This window comes from Urocampus carinirostris, chromosome 6 (genome assembly GCF_059441175.1).
Source record: "Urocampus carinirostris isolate Australia breed hairy pipefish chromosome 6, RoL_Ucar_1.0, whole genome shotgun sequence".
In the NCBI taxonomy this organism is placed as follows: Eukaryota; Metazoa; Chordata; class Actinopteri; order Syngnathiformes; family Syngnathidae; genus Urocampus; species Urocampus carinirostris.
The window spans coordinates 8,462,156-8,477,675 of NC_142354.1; the positions used below are offsets into that span (position 1 = coordinate 8,462,156).

Consider the following 15,520-nt stretch of genomic DNA (forward strand, 5'->3'; position numbering starts at 1 on the left):
TTATTCAAAAATTCCAAACGAGTTATTAAAAATAATCATACATAATATTAAAAAATAAAAATAAATATAAAATACTATAAAATAAACTTTTAAATAACTTTAAAAATAGGGCAGCACGGCGGCGCAGTGGTTAGCGCTTGTGCGGCACAGTTCATGTCATGGGAACCTGTTGTGGGTTCAAATCCAGCTCCAGACTTTCTGTGCGGAGTTTGTATGTTCTCCCCGTGCTTGCGTGGGTTTCCTCCGGGCACTTCGGTTTCCTCCCACATTCCAAAAACATGCATTTCAGGTGAATTGGCCGGTCCAAATTGTCCCTAGGTGTGAATGAGCGAATGAATTGTCTGTCCCCGTGTGCCCTGCGATTGGCTGGCAACCAGTTCAGGGTGTCCCCTGCCCACTGCCCGAAGATGGCTGGGATGGGCTCCAGCCCCCCGCGACCCTAATGAGGATAAGCGGTACGGCTAATGAGATGAGATGAGATAACTTTAAAAATACTTTATATTTAGTAATATTCATTAAATTTTAATTGATAAAAATAATGATTTACCAAATAATTAAAATGTATTTATTTCTTTGAAACATGCATAATTAAATTTAAAAGTATTTATTTTTTGATTCAAAATAGATTTACCAAATTATTTTAAAAACACAAAATTATAAAAAATATGTATTTTTTTAAATGATAAAATCAAATATTTCATTCGAAAATTCCAAATGAGTAATTAAAAATAATCATACATAATATTAAAAATGATCATAATTAATGCATTTTATTTAAAAAAAAATACAAAATAAACTTTTAAATAACTTTAAAAATATTTAATATTTTAATAATATTCATTCAAATTTTTATTGATAAAAATAATTATCAACCACTTAATTAAAATGTATTTTTTAAAAATATAAATAATTAAATTTAAAAGTATTTACTTTTTGATACAAAATATATTTACCAAATTATTTTAAAAACACAAGATTATAATATATATATATATATATATATATATATATATATATATATATATATATATATATATATATATATATATACATATATATATACATTGAAAAACAATAATATCAAATATTTTATTCAAAAATTCCAAACCAGTTATTAAAAATAATCATACATAATATTAGAAGTGATCATAATTAATTCATTTTATTTAAATAAAAAAAGACTTCCATTGAAGTTTAAAATCACTATACTTTATTTTTAACTTGGTAGATTTGTGAAGAAGAAACTTTACTCTTACTCCACTCTATTAGGCTACATTGAAGCCCTTACTTAAATCCTGTGCAAAGAGATTATGTCTTGATTCAGAGCAGTTTTACGAGTGCTACCAGTCTGATTTGAAATGAAAGATTTCGAAAAAAAATGCGCTCACATGCATGACTCAAATGTTGATGTCGACAGGATATTCGGAAACAAACCTTCCTCAGCCGAGTGTACCATGGCAATCTGGCTGAAAGGCCCCTGGCCCCTCCGGTTGAAGGCTTTGATTTTGACCTGGAAGGGACTGTAGGGCTCCAGCGAGGCATCCGAGTGCACGTAACGGGACGCGTCCACCGAAGGGACGCGTACCTCTGTCCAGGGGGACGACTCGTCATTCTTCCTGAAGGCCAAAATGTAGCCAAAGCTGTCCCCGTTTTGGTATTCCCGAGCCATGGGCTGCAAGAAATGGAGACAAGTGCCGTCACATTTCAGGTTGCGTTTATGACTTCTCGGCTGGTTTACTGCCATGTATTGCTCTATGGTCTCCTAATGCCAAAAGTTTGCAGCTGGTTCAAAATGCGGCAGCGAGACTATTGACAAAGTTTGACCATATTAGCTAACTTGCACTCCGTTTAAGATGTGACTTTAAGGTTCTCTTGATAACATACGAATGCTTGCATGGACTTGCCTGACCCCCTTATCTCTGCTGGTTTACTTGTGATTCCAAGGGCCAAGAAGAAATTCACAAGCTCAAGAGTGTTCACCATACAGGCCCTGCTGCTATGGAATGCTCTGCCCCCTGAGACAATCTTAAATTTAAAACGCATTTGTATTCTACAGCTTATGATTGATGACGACCTCATACTGTACTTTTACTGTCCTTTCAGTTGCCTCACTTGTAGCGAAATAAGGGAGAAGGAGGAACCAAGATGAGTCACCGAACCAGCACCTGGATCTGAAGCACCAACTAGACGTCTCTGATGGGGAACCGTCTTGGTCTTCTTCAACTTTTTGAACAACTTTACATATTACCGATGTTGATTGTTGATGCAGACTACAATTTGTGCATTATTACCTAATTCAACATCTATTTCGACCTCATAATCCTGGAAGGGGGATGACCACTTTTTTTTTTTAATGTTTCTGATTTTCCTGCTGAGCTTTTTGAGTTTTTCCGTGCCTGCATGACAGTTTCAGATCAGGTGTCATTGTGGCCAGTATAGTTCCCTCAGATTTTATAGAGAGATGTCGAGATAGAGATGTCGAGATGTCGAGAGAGAGAGAGAGAGAGAAAAATGATAAACCTGCCTCTTTAAATGATTTGGTCAATCAATTCTTTGTTAAATAAAGTTATAGACCACCCACATTTTGCAAGTCTGCGGTGCACTACTGTATTCAATCGCTACGTGTCCCAAGGCTTGTAGTGATGGTAAAGGGAGAAGCAAAAACACATTAACTCTAGAAACCAAGCTTGTGATAGCTCGCTAGATAGCTAGATACTTTATTCATCCCGTAGGGAAATTTACACTTCCAGCAGTATCCTTGTTTTGAAAAATAAAATAATAAAATAAAGCTATAGAATACAAAAATACCCAATATAACGTTTTGCTATAGAGTATTTAAATAGTGCTACCGAAAATACACACTGTAAATCAAAATCGGGTAATATGCAAATGTGGGGGTGGGGTTTAATGTGGGCTTTTACTCCCCCGGGTGGAGTTAAAGAGCCTCATGGCATGAGGAAGAAATGTTCTCCTCAGTCTGTCTGTGGAACAAGACTTTTGTGATTAAAGGCCAAACAAATAAATGGTACACGACTCGAATGTCTCTTTGTCCCTTCCACTCACCGTCCACGTAATGATGAGCTCATTGCGATCGCCGCCACCACCTCCGAGTCCACTAGGAGCCACGGTCGGCGCTGAAAAGCACAGAAAATTATCTTAAGCACATTTTTCATCAATATTGCAGATGAAGTGCTGCCACCATGAAAGTTAATGCAATCAACAATGTCATTCAGGTGCCAGTGCAAGGGGCCAGAATATTCTGTTACATTAGAAAGCTCCACCTCCTAAAAATGGGTTCATTGCAGGCCTGAGAAATAATTTTGGGGGAGTTTTGGAGAAAATATTGTCACAAAAACATTCCATACAACTTTGAAGTGGCGTGAATTATGGACGAGTATATTACCGTGAATTCTATATCACAATCCGCTACTTTTTTGTTACATTTTAAATAATGTAGCTTTACACACAGTGCAGCTTTCTTTTTTCGTGGCGGCCATTCCGAGGAGGTAAAAGAGGAAACACGACCATAAAGTGCTACTTCTTTAACAGAATACCAAAATATTAAAAAAAATGATTTGAATCTTTTGAACAAGTCAAGCTTTTTGGTGTCTTGTACACATGATGAAGAGGTAGAGGGGAGACGCGACTAGGTTCTGCTATTAATTCTGTATAAAATACAAATACATTCAAATGAGGAACACAAATGTTCTCCGGTGCCTTCCACACATTATGGGGAGGTAGAGAGGAGACACAACCAAGTAACGCTACTACTTAAATTTAAAACACAAATCTATTCTCATGAAGAAACATAAATGCTTAAATTATTATTAACAAGTCAAGCGCTCCAGTACCTCACACACATTGTGAAGAGGTAGAGGGGAGACACGACCAAGTAACGTACTACTTCTATAGAAAATTCAAATTTATCTGAATGAAATTGCTTACAATCTTTAGAAAAAGTCAGGCTCCCCAGTGCTTCACGCAATATTATTAACAAGTCAAATGCTCCAGTACCTTGCACACATTATGAAGAGGTAGAGAGGAGACACGACCACGTAACTTCTATGGAACAAGTCAAGCTCTCCAGTGCTTCATGCACAATATGAAAAGGCAAAGGGGGGAGACGACGAAGTTGTGCTAATATATAGAAAATCAAATCTGTTCCGATGAGCGAGATAAATGCTTAGAATATTTTGAACAAGTCAAGCCCTCCGGTACCTAGCCCAAAAATTGAAGAAATGGAAAGGAGACACAACCAGTTTGCGCTACTACTTCTATAGAATATCAAAACGTATTCAAATAAAGAATATAACCGGCTTAAAATCTTGCCAACAAGTCAATCCCTCCGGTGCCCTTCCCACATTCCTAAGAGGTGGAGAGGAGACACGACCAAGTTGTGCTACTACTATAGTAAAACAAAATATATTCTAAAAAGGTACATAAATGCTATGAATCTTTCTAACAAGTCAAGCTTTCTGGTGCCTTGCCCAGATTTTGAAGAGGTGGAGAGGGGACACAACCGAGTAATTTAATATAATGTAAACCTGCATTTATATAGCGCTTTTCAAGGCAATGAAGACCTCCCAAAGCGCTTTACAATGTGCTTCCCTCTTTTGCTTTTTACACACTAACTAACCGGCAACTATTTGCTATCAGGGGCTGTTCATTACCAACCTATAATGTACACAGTGAAGCCTTGTTTGTCGCAAGGGTTACGTTACAAAAACTTAATTTGGCATGTATGTGAACATATTAAACCACAATGTTATAGACACACTGTCATGATGCGTAGGAAAAACAACCCGAGAGCATGATGCTGCAACCACCATGTTTGACAGTGGGATGGTGTTTGCAGGGTAATGTGCAGTGTTACTCTTACGCCAAGTTGTGCTACTACAAGAGTAGAACCAAATATGTTCCAGTGAAGAAGAAAGATCTTCACGTTTTTCTAACAAGTAATGTCGGCTGATTGAATTCTATAGCTTGCCGTCACGTAGTTAATCGTCAAGCCTTATCCCTAATTGGAATATATTGCCTATATGATCCAAAATACTGTGCAGTATGTGTCAAAATACCAACTTTGTCAAATAGAAACAAAAAAGTTACATCTTCAACGGGATGCTCACCTAACTGTTGTGTCCTGATGGTCTGCGAAGGTAAACTGGGCTCGCCGCTGCCCAGGATGTTGCTGGCAATCACCTGAAATTGGTAATCCATCCACGGCACCAACCCGATGACTTGCGCTGATTCCGCATTGCCTTCGATGCTCACCGGATCTGTTTGGGAAACATGAAAAACGTCCAATTAAATCATCCAAGTCCATCCAACTACAAGTCTGTTTAATTGTAAGTCTATTTACTGTGTGTGAACCCTCTGTGGAATTGTATATGTAAATGTGAGGCTACGTCTATATACACTGCGCATAACCCTGCTCACAAGTGCCACCTGGTGGTTGTTTGTGTCACTGGTCAAATCTAAATAAAAGAAACGTGATCGCTGCGCCTTAGCAGAGACAAACAGGTGCAAACTTGCTTGCAAGTAACGGCTTCAATGTAGCCTAATAGAGCGTAGTATGAGTAATGTTTCTTCTTCACAAATCTACTCAAGTTAAAAATAATGTATAGTTATTTAAAAGTTTTCCCCGAAGCACAAAATGTCACAAAATACGTACTCAAGTAACTGTAATGGATTAAATGAAACCCGTTTCTCAGCTGAAAGTTAAACATTTTCTCTATTAAGTCTGTGTTACCGATGCCCAACTAAGTTCAAAGAGCCCTTATGCTTTTATTTTCCTATTGCGCCTTTCTGCTTTTATCTTACTTTTATCAGGCTTGTGTGGGTGGAACAAACCCCCAAAAATATGAAGAAAGAAGAGTTTATTCGGGCGAGTCAAAGAAATTCCATGTACTTGAACCCAAATCATGTGGTACTCTGGCACCATCTCCTGGATTAAAGTCATGATTGCAGCCTCCAGTTTTCAGATGCTGAACCTTACCTTTGATTACAAATAGTATGTTCCTACTTTTTACCATGATTTATTAAACAACAGTAGAACATGGCTAAGGTTCTTGAAAATACACCTTTCCGATAAAAACTTCTGAGAAGAATTGCTTTTTGCAAAATGATGCATTTCAAGGAGAACTTTCACTTCCGTCTTTTCTTGTTGCATTTGTAATCCGTCCAATATCTAAATCAGTGTTTTCCCACTGGTGTGCTGCGAAATATTGTCAGGTGTGCAAAGGGATATTATCCAATTTGTGCGCCTGTGCGGTTTAGCGCCTGACCATGTAGTATTCTCCCATTCCATAAGCAGCAGCAAGTAGCTGATTGCCTTGTCAGGGTTCTTACAGCTTAAGGAAAGTTCAATTCAAGCCTTTTAAAGCCTTTTGGAATCAAATTCAAGATGAAGCCGACAAAAAACCCATAAATGAAACAAACGAAACGAATATTCCATGCACAAATACACCGTACCCTTTTCAGCCACTTCTTATTAAATGTACACTTTGCAGGCATGGTCCAAAGGAAACCTGTCCGTCCCAAGTTGCTATGTGTCTTGTGGGTAGCCCAAGACTGCTAGGTCTGCTCTGAAAGGCGTGACTGAAACCACATCACCGTTTTGATAGTTCCATTATTGTTGTCACGAAAGTAAATCGGTAAACTATAAAAAGGGACAATTGATAAATGTTACTCAATCCTTTTAGTTCAAACAAATATAAATCTTCAGGTGATCACATTAAGACTTTTGAAAATTTGTTTTCAGAAATTTTAATGCTAATGAAGGCCTTATTTAGAAAAACAAATTCAATGCATTTTAATACTTGTGCTTGGAGACAAGCCAATTAGTATTGATTCCACCACACCATCATACAATCCTCGCTTTGCATCCATTGGCAGATCTTGAACAATCCGCTCAGCACACCCATCGCCTTGCACCCTTCACCAATCCTCCTGCAAACCACCACCTGCTGCCACATACTAACCCAAGTTCTTCAAACCAGCTACCTCCTGCAACTTGACACCATTCGACAAAATCTCTAATCCACCTACTTCCCCACCTGGTTACCTAATATAACAATAAAAACGTATTTTTTACATTTTGGCACTCAGAGAAAACTTATTTATACGTTGTGGCACGAATGGATCGATGAACTATTAGCGAAGGTTTCGCAGACCGGTGCGCACGGGTTTCCATTTGTCGGAGAGCGAAGATCGTCCCATGATGACGTAGTTTCCGATGGGGCTGTGGTTATCGTAACCGCGACTCCAACGGAGCTCCACCGAGGTCTCAGCCACGTTGCGCACGAGTAAGCCTCCGGGCGGTCCTGGGGGGCCTGCGCACAAAACAGACTTTTTCACAATCAACGCAATCTAAAATTGGACCTGATCCCGTTCAATTGAATTAAGAAGGTTTCATTGGTGCCGATTCTATTTTTTTCAGCTTTTGTTTGAGAATTGAAAGAAAAAAATGGCAGAATCGATGTGGAAAGAGCCGAAACTGATTATTCACTGTAGAAAACAGACCTAAAAATCGAAAAACCATACTGTTTTTCTGAATATGTTTATTAAGGTCATTTTTTGGAGGAGTTATTGTTTTTTTTTTTGTCCTTTTTTACGATCCCCCCTTCCCCTTTTAAAATACTTCTTCTGTTTTATAGAATATTATTTAGGCCCTTTTTTCGGATTTTTTCCCCCCAGGAATAATTTTTTCTGTATTCCAGATTTTTTAGAATCGGAATCCCCCTTCTCTATTATTCTTATATTTTTTATAGCTTGCAGAATATTTTTTTCTGTTGATTTTTGTAATATATTTTTTCTTTTTTTGTTTGTAATATTTTGTTTATTTGATTAAGGTGATTAAGTCAAAATATTCTACTTGCTAACGCCATCTTCTGGCTGAAATCATCACTGCAGCCTCTATCAAGCCGCTTGTTCTGCACTTGTATCTCTCTTACACACGCTCAAATAATAATTATAATTAATAATTTTTCATATTTTGGGGAGTTTGGAGTGAAATTTGGATTGTATTTGAAACAGTCCTTTTCTTGCTTTCGCCAATTTCAGCCGAGAATTTAAGAAAAAACGCGAGCATTCGCAGGCCATGTACAAGGCATCTAAAACTATGCGACCTACCTTCAATATTTATCTTGGTGTTTAAAAATAAATCTTTTTCATTTTAAATACTTTTATGCGTTTTTTTGGGGTTCCGTTTTTTTGAATATTTTTGACAATTTATCAGAATCAAATTTTCAAGTGTTTGTTCTTTTCCCAATTTGTCTTTTACTAGAAAATAATATCTCTCAAAAACTAAAGAAAGAATATTTCTTCAAACAGCAAAAATAATAAAAAATAATACAAACAATTACAAAAACAGTGAAAAAAAACATAAAATAAAACCCGAGAAACAAAAATGACACTTGATTAAAAAAAATGAGAGTCAAAGAAAATACTCTAAAAAATGGAAAACAAAACCTTAAAAACTATTAAAGTATTGAAAAAATATAAATAAGAAAAACAGAACGAAATTCTGAAAAAATGAAAAGATAAAATCCGAAATATCGTACAATAAAATCCGAAATATCGTACAATAATATTCTGAAAGAAAACAAAAACAGCCATCATACAACATAAGTCATCCCTCTCACAGTAAAAACATGCTCTGCGAGGCACAAAGAAACAAAGTGAGCAAAAACACAGAGCAGAGCATCTCACCTCGCACTACCAGTTTGGCCCTGGCGGAGGCGCTGTCCACAACCGTTTGAGCCGTGCAAGTGTAGGTGCCGGCCTGACTCAGCTCCGCCTTGACGATGAGCAGATCGCCGATCGTCTCCTTCTACCAGGAAGCAAAACAAAACCGATCATACAAACTGCCCGTAAATTGAATCAGGTTCCGATCGATCTGCTCCAGATAAACTTGTTCCTTCTTCCAACTCTCCACTCTCCTCCTCTATCAAACGTTTTGAGTGTTTGTCACGCTCAGAGATTTTCTAGAAATGTTCTTACTCACTAATTTTCCCTCTCATAAATTGATCAGTAAAAAAAAACTGACTGCTAACACTCTCTACTCTGTTCCGTCTCCATTTCTTGCCTGTGATTGGACGGTTGCCAGACGTGGATGCCCGTTATACCAATGCCTGGGAGATACTACATTGTGGAGAGTTGCTGCTACCCTAGTGCAATATGAGTGTTGAGTAACTCACGCCCTCCCCCCGCCGGTAGGGCCCCGCCGGATCCTCCAGGTCCAGCAGGGCCCCGTTGAGGGCCCAAGTGAAGGTCAGGTCCATGGTGGGGTCGTGAGAGGCATGACATTGCAAAGTCACGTTCTCGCCTTGGTTGATGTCCGCGTTGGATGGCGATAACGTGATCTTTGTGGCGTCTAAGACACAAAAAGGACAAAAAATGAAGACTTGTTCCAGATTTGGATCTCTTGTTTAAGGTCTGAAAAGACTTCCATTTCAAATAAAAGTCCTCAATGGTCAGTACCAAAGACCCCCAGGTTATGGCATCCATAGCTTTAAAATTACAGGACGGAATACGTTATTTTCCAGGGCACACATGGCATTCTTTGGACTGTACTAGCGCACGATGATTTCAGGTTACCATATGGCAGTGTCTGAAATAAGTAAAATAAAAACTTTTTTTTTTAACAAATAAAACGTTTTATTCCGATTATTATATATGTTCGTTTTGGAAATGTTGCAATTTCGGTTCGTTTGGCAATTTACATACTCGGCAGCCAATCAGAAGCCCGCGTCGAATAACTTTGTGCTTCTGGACCTCCCTGAGCGCTATAAGGTCGTGCGTTTGCTTATCATTTTCCAAAGTAGACGTACAGAGAACACAAGAAAAATGGAGAAGTGGTTAGGAATCAAGCCAAAACCTCAGCCGCAGAGGAAATATTCAAAAGATGCTAACAAAATGTATGACGCTACACACTGATGGCAGATGGAAAACAGCCATGTCATATCCATGCAATGAATGTTATAAGTAGATTCATAATAAACTTCATTTGAAAGTGTTGTTCTGTTATATATTCCGATTATTAATCCTTAAAACTTTGCAACAATGTTTTTTTTTTTTTTTGCGATGAGTCGTCTTATTGCGTTTCAAGTTGTGAAAAATGGGGGAGCCCACTTTATGGCTGGGCAGGCAACTTTTCGGAGTTGTCTGCCCGGGTGTCCGGGAATTTTTTGTCACCAGTTTCAGACACTGCATATAGCATACATTTTTTTCAGGTTACTGTTATGGTATTTCCCTTACTATACTACATGTTTCAAATATTTGCCCAAAGAAACCCATAACGGTTTGTTGTGAAATCCTTTCTTGGGTTACCTTTCCACAGCCAAACGATCCATGAAGAAAACCGGATCTTCACAGGAGACCCCAGGATAAGACGCTCCTATCTTACAATGTTTTTTGGCCTATCTCTTCCCCGCGATTCGGCATCAACAACCAAATCATAGTAGACGTTCTGGTTACGGCGTCCTTAGCTTATAATATTTTCACGTTGCCATTTAGAATGTGAGGCTTTTCGGCCCCTCCATTCTCCCCACAATACAACATTAACAACAAAATCGCACTCGCCCCCCTTCGGAGACAGCGTCCTTATCTTACAATGTTTTCAAGTTGTGATGCGGAATCAATGTTTTTTTGGCTCCTTATTACACACAGACACAATCACACAGACAGACAGACAGAGACAGAGACAGAGAAAGAGAAAGAGAGAGAGAAAGAGAGAGAAAAAAGGGATAAAAAGAAAGAGCAAGAGATAGAGAGAAGGAAAAATACAGAGAGAACGAGAGCGACAGAACGAGAGAGATAGCAAGAGAGCGAGAACAGGAGAGAAAAAGAGAGAAAAAGAGAGAAAGAGAAAGCATATGAGAGAGAGAGAGCGAGAGAGAGAAGGAAAAATACATGGAGAACAAAAGCGAGAGAACAAGAGAACAAGAGCGAGAGAACGAGAGAGGGAAATTCACACTTCCAGAAGTTTCCTTGTGTTGAAAAATAAAATTATAAAATAAAAGATATAGAATACAAAAATACCCAATATAACATGTTGTTATAAAGTATTTAAATAGTGCTATGGAAAGTAAATAGGCTAATATGCAAATGTGGGGGTGCGGTTTAATGTGGGCTTTTACTCCCCCGGGTGGAGTTAAAGAGCCTCATGGCATGAGGATAACAGTGGACCCTCATGATACTGTAGAGGAGAACACTGCCACATATATATTTTCCTCTAGCCTGTTCCAACCACAAACCTCGAAAGACCCGCCATTTGTTCTTAAGACCTTTACTTCGTACAACAGGGCCCCTTCACCAATAGAAAGTGAGCAGACTCTTCAGCTGAATAATACAGATTTTAAACCCCAAAGTGTTCATTTGTCATCAAAAGATTAATTAAGGGCCTATTTATGTCATTATGATTCATGTCAGGGATTTATTTTGTTGCGTGCCCGAATGAAAATTTCTTATCAACCAATCAATTGGAGTACTTTGTTTTGAAAAGCATCAGCAGGAAACTCCGACCAGTCACAGGACCCGCCTCATCGGCATTTTCTCTTTTTTCACGCTTGCTTCCAAGACAGCAGCCCAGAGGGGGCACTGTCTGGCCTTTGCCCTCTTGGACAATGGGGACAAAGGAGGCTGAAACCCAGGGCCTTGACCTCTCAGCAAGAAAGCCTGGCCCAAAAGAACTGCGAGAAAGATCTGGTTTTATGGGAGAAATATTTCATTCTAAAACGCTATGAAGAAATTCCTGATCATTGAAATGAGTTGATCATCTTAAAATCAGGCTTTTTGATCAGTACTTTCAACCTCTCCCTCTCATTACCACCACAAGTTCCCCTGTCAACAATGTCCCTTTTTTTTTATTTTTTGATTTTTTTGCCATGTGAATAAATTGTAGTTTGTTTGGAACCGAACTAGTCGCCTTATTTGATCAATCATTATCAATAAACTGCAAAATCGATCATTTAAAGCTTAAATAGAACATGTTTGGAGGACTGCTTCCTTTAGAATAAAATGAGACTGTATCTTGGGGACTATTTCGGGTGGGATGTCTTGAGCACCACCTAATGGGTGATCCGGTCACTACCGAATTTGATTCCAAACCAAATACATATCATTTAAAGCAATTTTCCCGACAATACAATGTTGGTGGCTTACAATGCGGAATACAATGTTTTTCAACCCCCTTTTACGGCATTTTCCCCACTATACAGCGTCCATAGCATACAATGTTTTCACGTTATGGCGTGGAATGCAATGTTTTTGCGGTCCCTCGTGAGACCGTTTTAGCCAATAGAAAACATCAACCAAAAAAATCTTCCTTTCGCATGTAAAAAAATGCTTGTCTACTATTGGTTCAAATTGTCGTGGAATAATGAAGTCAGAGCTTATCGACATAATGAGGACATATTTGTTTAGACAGGAAATTCCAGGCTTGTTCCTCCCGAGTTTGAATGTCGGCGAAGCAATAATACTCGGCTTGGTTTGGAACAACTTGCAAAGCTGACGGGAACTTGGCTGGGTCACAGCGACTTTTGATGAGAAACATGTGGACGATTGCAAAACGGTATTGGCTAAGATGGGTCGATTCTGAGAGGAACACTGTCAATTGTAGGAAGCATGCACTTTGAGAAAAACAAGCACGTCATCGGGAAAGGACGCACTTAGCAACATGTGATGTTTCTGCTCCGGAGGGTATAAGAAAGCTGATTGTCTCTTAGACGAATGAGAACGCTGTTTTGAACGCTGACGAATATCAATAAACGACGTCTCCCTCTCAGTCAAACTTCTCTGCGCTTTTGTGCATATTTTGTGGGCGAGGCAGATACACAGTCCGCTCCGAAAGAATCACGGCGTCATGAATACCCATCTCGTTCTTCGTTCAGTTCAGTTCAAAACTTTGTTAGAAGACTAAGACTTACCGTGACGCAAAAAGGAGAAACGAGATGATAACCATGGTTACGAGGCTTGAGAAAATATAGAAAAATGAAGAAAGCCGGTGCATTGCTTTGGAACAGGAAAATTGTAATTACCTCTGACAGAGAGGTGTCCCGTACTGTTAGCTTTTCCCAGGTAATTTTCTGCAAAGCAGGTGTATTTGCCTTCGTCGGCTCTGCTGATGTTGGTGATCCACAAGATTCCGTCCGGAGTCACCGTCACCCTGGAGACACATCCCGGAAAAATCAGTTCCTCTCAAAAATCGCAAACTGATGACTAACAAGAACATATATTAAACAATTTATGTTTGCAATATGTGATATTAATATAATAGAAATACAACATAATATGATACATGAAATATGATATACAATATTTTCTGGACTATAAGGCGCACAGGGTTATAAGGTTCACCCTCAAAATCTTCCTCCCTTTCACATACAAGGTACACTGGAATATAAGGCACATGAAATTAAAACTACAGTAAGCGTGAGGGTGTCAGGAACCAGAACAGGATCAGGACACAAGCCTTTTATTTTACGGGAAATGGGGAGTCATGCACGTTAGGAAGCAGTCTGGCGTGGAAAGACAGGAAGCCAGAGGCCGACGAGATCAATTCCAATTGTCCGAATGGATATCGAACGGATGGGGTAGATACCAAACACGACAGACAGACAGGATTGATAACGAAACAGGACAAAAAGACAGGAACGAAAACTGGAGAGAATAGTAAACCGGACAAAAAGAGACGGGAACGAAACTGGAAATTGATATTAAACAGGTCAAAAATAGACAGGAGCAATACTGGACTGGAAATACCAACAGGAAAACAGGACCGAGTCAGAACCCACGTCTTGCGGGGCAGAGGTTCATTGACGGACTGACAAAGGAAAAATGAGAGCACTGAGCTTAAAAAAACGGAAACCAATCTGTTAATGAGCCGCAGCTGGAGCCACACGGGCGGGGCCAATTGGGCGCCATGGCCACCGTGACAGAGGGTTGTAGTGCTGCACGATGAACCGAAATCGAATCGATATCGCGATGTGAGGTAGGGCAATAGTGTCACCGCAAACCACTGCGTTTTTTTTCAAAGAATCATAGTTCTTACTTTGTTATTGTTCTAGAAAGGAGATAATAACTAAGGATAAGAAAAGTTCAACTTGGAATGAACTTGAAGCGAGCAGTCTTGGAGCTGACAATAGCCTATCGTGTGTAGACATCTGTCGGAAGTCATGGGATTATGATGCAGGAAGTCAGAAGCTGTGCTGACCATTACGATTTTCCCGAGTTGTTTTGAACGCAGTATAAAGGCCATTGTTGAGAAGACAAATGATGAACGCGTCTGGAACGTTAAATCATGAACAAGCCTCGAATGCAATAAAAGAGCGTTCCCTTTTTGTCATATCTCCTCTCTGCGTATTTTTTGGGGCGACGCCCGACGACGATCCCTCCAAAATTATTTGATTGACGGAGTGTTTGGCCAACAACAATTGTCACGTTTCGTGGTGTAACAGCGCCTGCCAATCAAAAGCAGGTTTTTAATGGCGCCAACCAATAAAGGCAAGACGTGTGTGCGCAACTTTGATCGGCTGCTGTGAGCTGTCCGTCAAACAGCCGGGCTCACAACTGGCCACCAAAACAAACGCCACAGCTAATAGATTTACCGATTCATTACATTGAAAATAAATTCATGAATTAAATCGAGGAAAGTCAGAAAAGCGCAATCAAATCTGATCACTAGAGGGTGCTCCCTGGATTTTTATCGAAAATCGACTGAGGCGGCTGCCGATGGCTAAGCCAACAGATTAACAGATACTCTTAAACCGCCACTGCAAAACATGCTAAGTTATCAACGCCAGATCCAATACCCGTAAAAAGGACGACTCGGAGCTACTGCTCGTGGAAAATCGCTACATTTGTGAGGTTTGTATTTTTTTATCATGACAAACATCTTGCAAAAGTAACAAGGACACTTACACTGAAAGCAACAGCCCTCCAATTTCGTTGTCCTTTTGTATCATGACAATAAAGAGCATTTGTTCAACTGCAATTAGTTTATTTATAGTTGATATTTTGTGACAGACGTCTACTCTCTGTCTCTGAGTACGTCATCTCGAGTTAATTTTGCGTGTCACTATGTTTAGATAGCTGAGATAATTAGGCAAGATACTGAACTCCCAATGCGGCCAATAAGCAGGTAGGCTCTAATTAAATGGTCTGCATTTCTATAACGCTTTTCAAGTCAATGAACACCTCCCAACAATGTGCTTCACACTTACCCCTTCACACACACACACTCACACAACAATAGGGAGTCAGTAGAGGTAAGATCGGGCCCAAAAAAAGCACCCGAACCCGACGCAGGCCCGGGGGGTATTAAACCCGACCCGGACCCGGCCCGACTAATTAACTGGATTTGCTGGCCCGGCCCGAGGGGGCCCGAAATTACATATTTTATTTATAAGGAGGGGTGATTTATGATAACAAATTAAACTCTGCCTTTTGTTACAACATCTAGGCCTAAGTTAAATAAAACTGTTTAAACATTTACATCTTTTATATGTCTGTGTCTGCACTG

General features: G+C 39.5%; 1 protein-coding gene across 1 annotated transcript in view; it reads right to left on the reverse strand.

The window, feature by feature from the left end:
• cntn2 (contactin 2) overlaps window positions 1-15,520 on the reverse strand; it is a 51,927-nt gene that overhangs the window by 16,299 nt on the left and 20,108 nt on the right. Inside the window, exons 12-18 of the mRNA XM_088337733.1 lie at window positions 13,038-13,165; window positions 9,198-9,373; window positions 8,710-8,830; window positions 7,173-7,331; window positions 5,127-5,276; window positions 3,064-3,134; window positions 1,435-1,672 (exon numbers count right to left, since the gene is read on the reverse strand). Of these exons, the coding sequence (XP_088193859.1) occupies window positions 1,435-1,672; window positions 3,064-3,134; window positions 5,127-5,276; window positions 7,173-7,331; window positions 8,710-8,830; window positions 9,198-9,373; window positions 13,038-13,165 (1,043 nt within the window). The remainder of the gene's footprint in view (window positions 1-1,434; window positions 1,673-3,063; window positions 3,135-5,126; window positions 5,277-7,172; window positions 7,332-8,709; window positions 8,831-9,197; window positions 9,374-13,037; window positions 13,166-15,520) is intronic.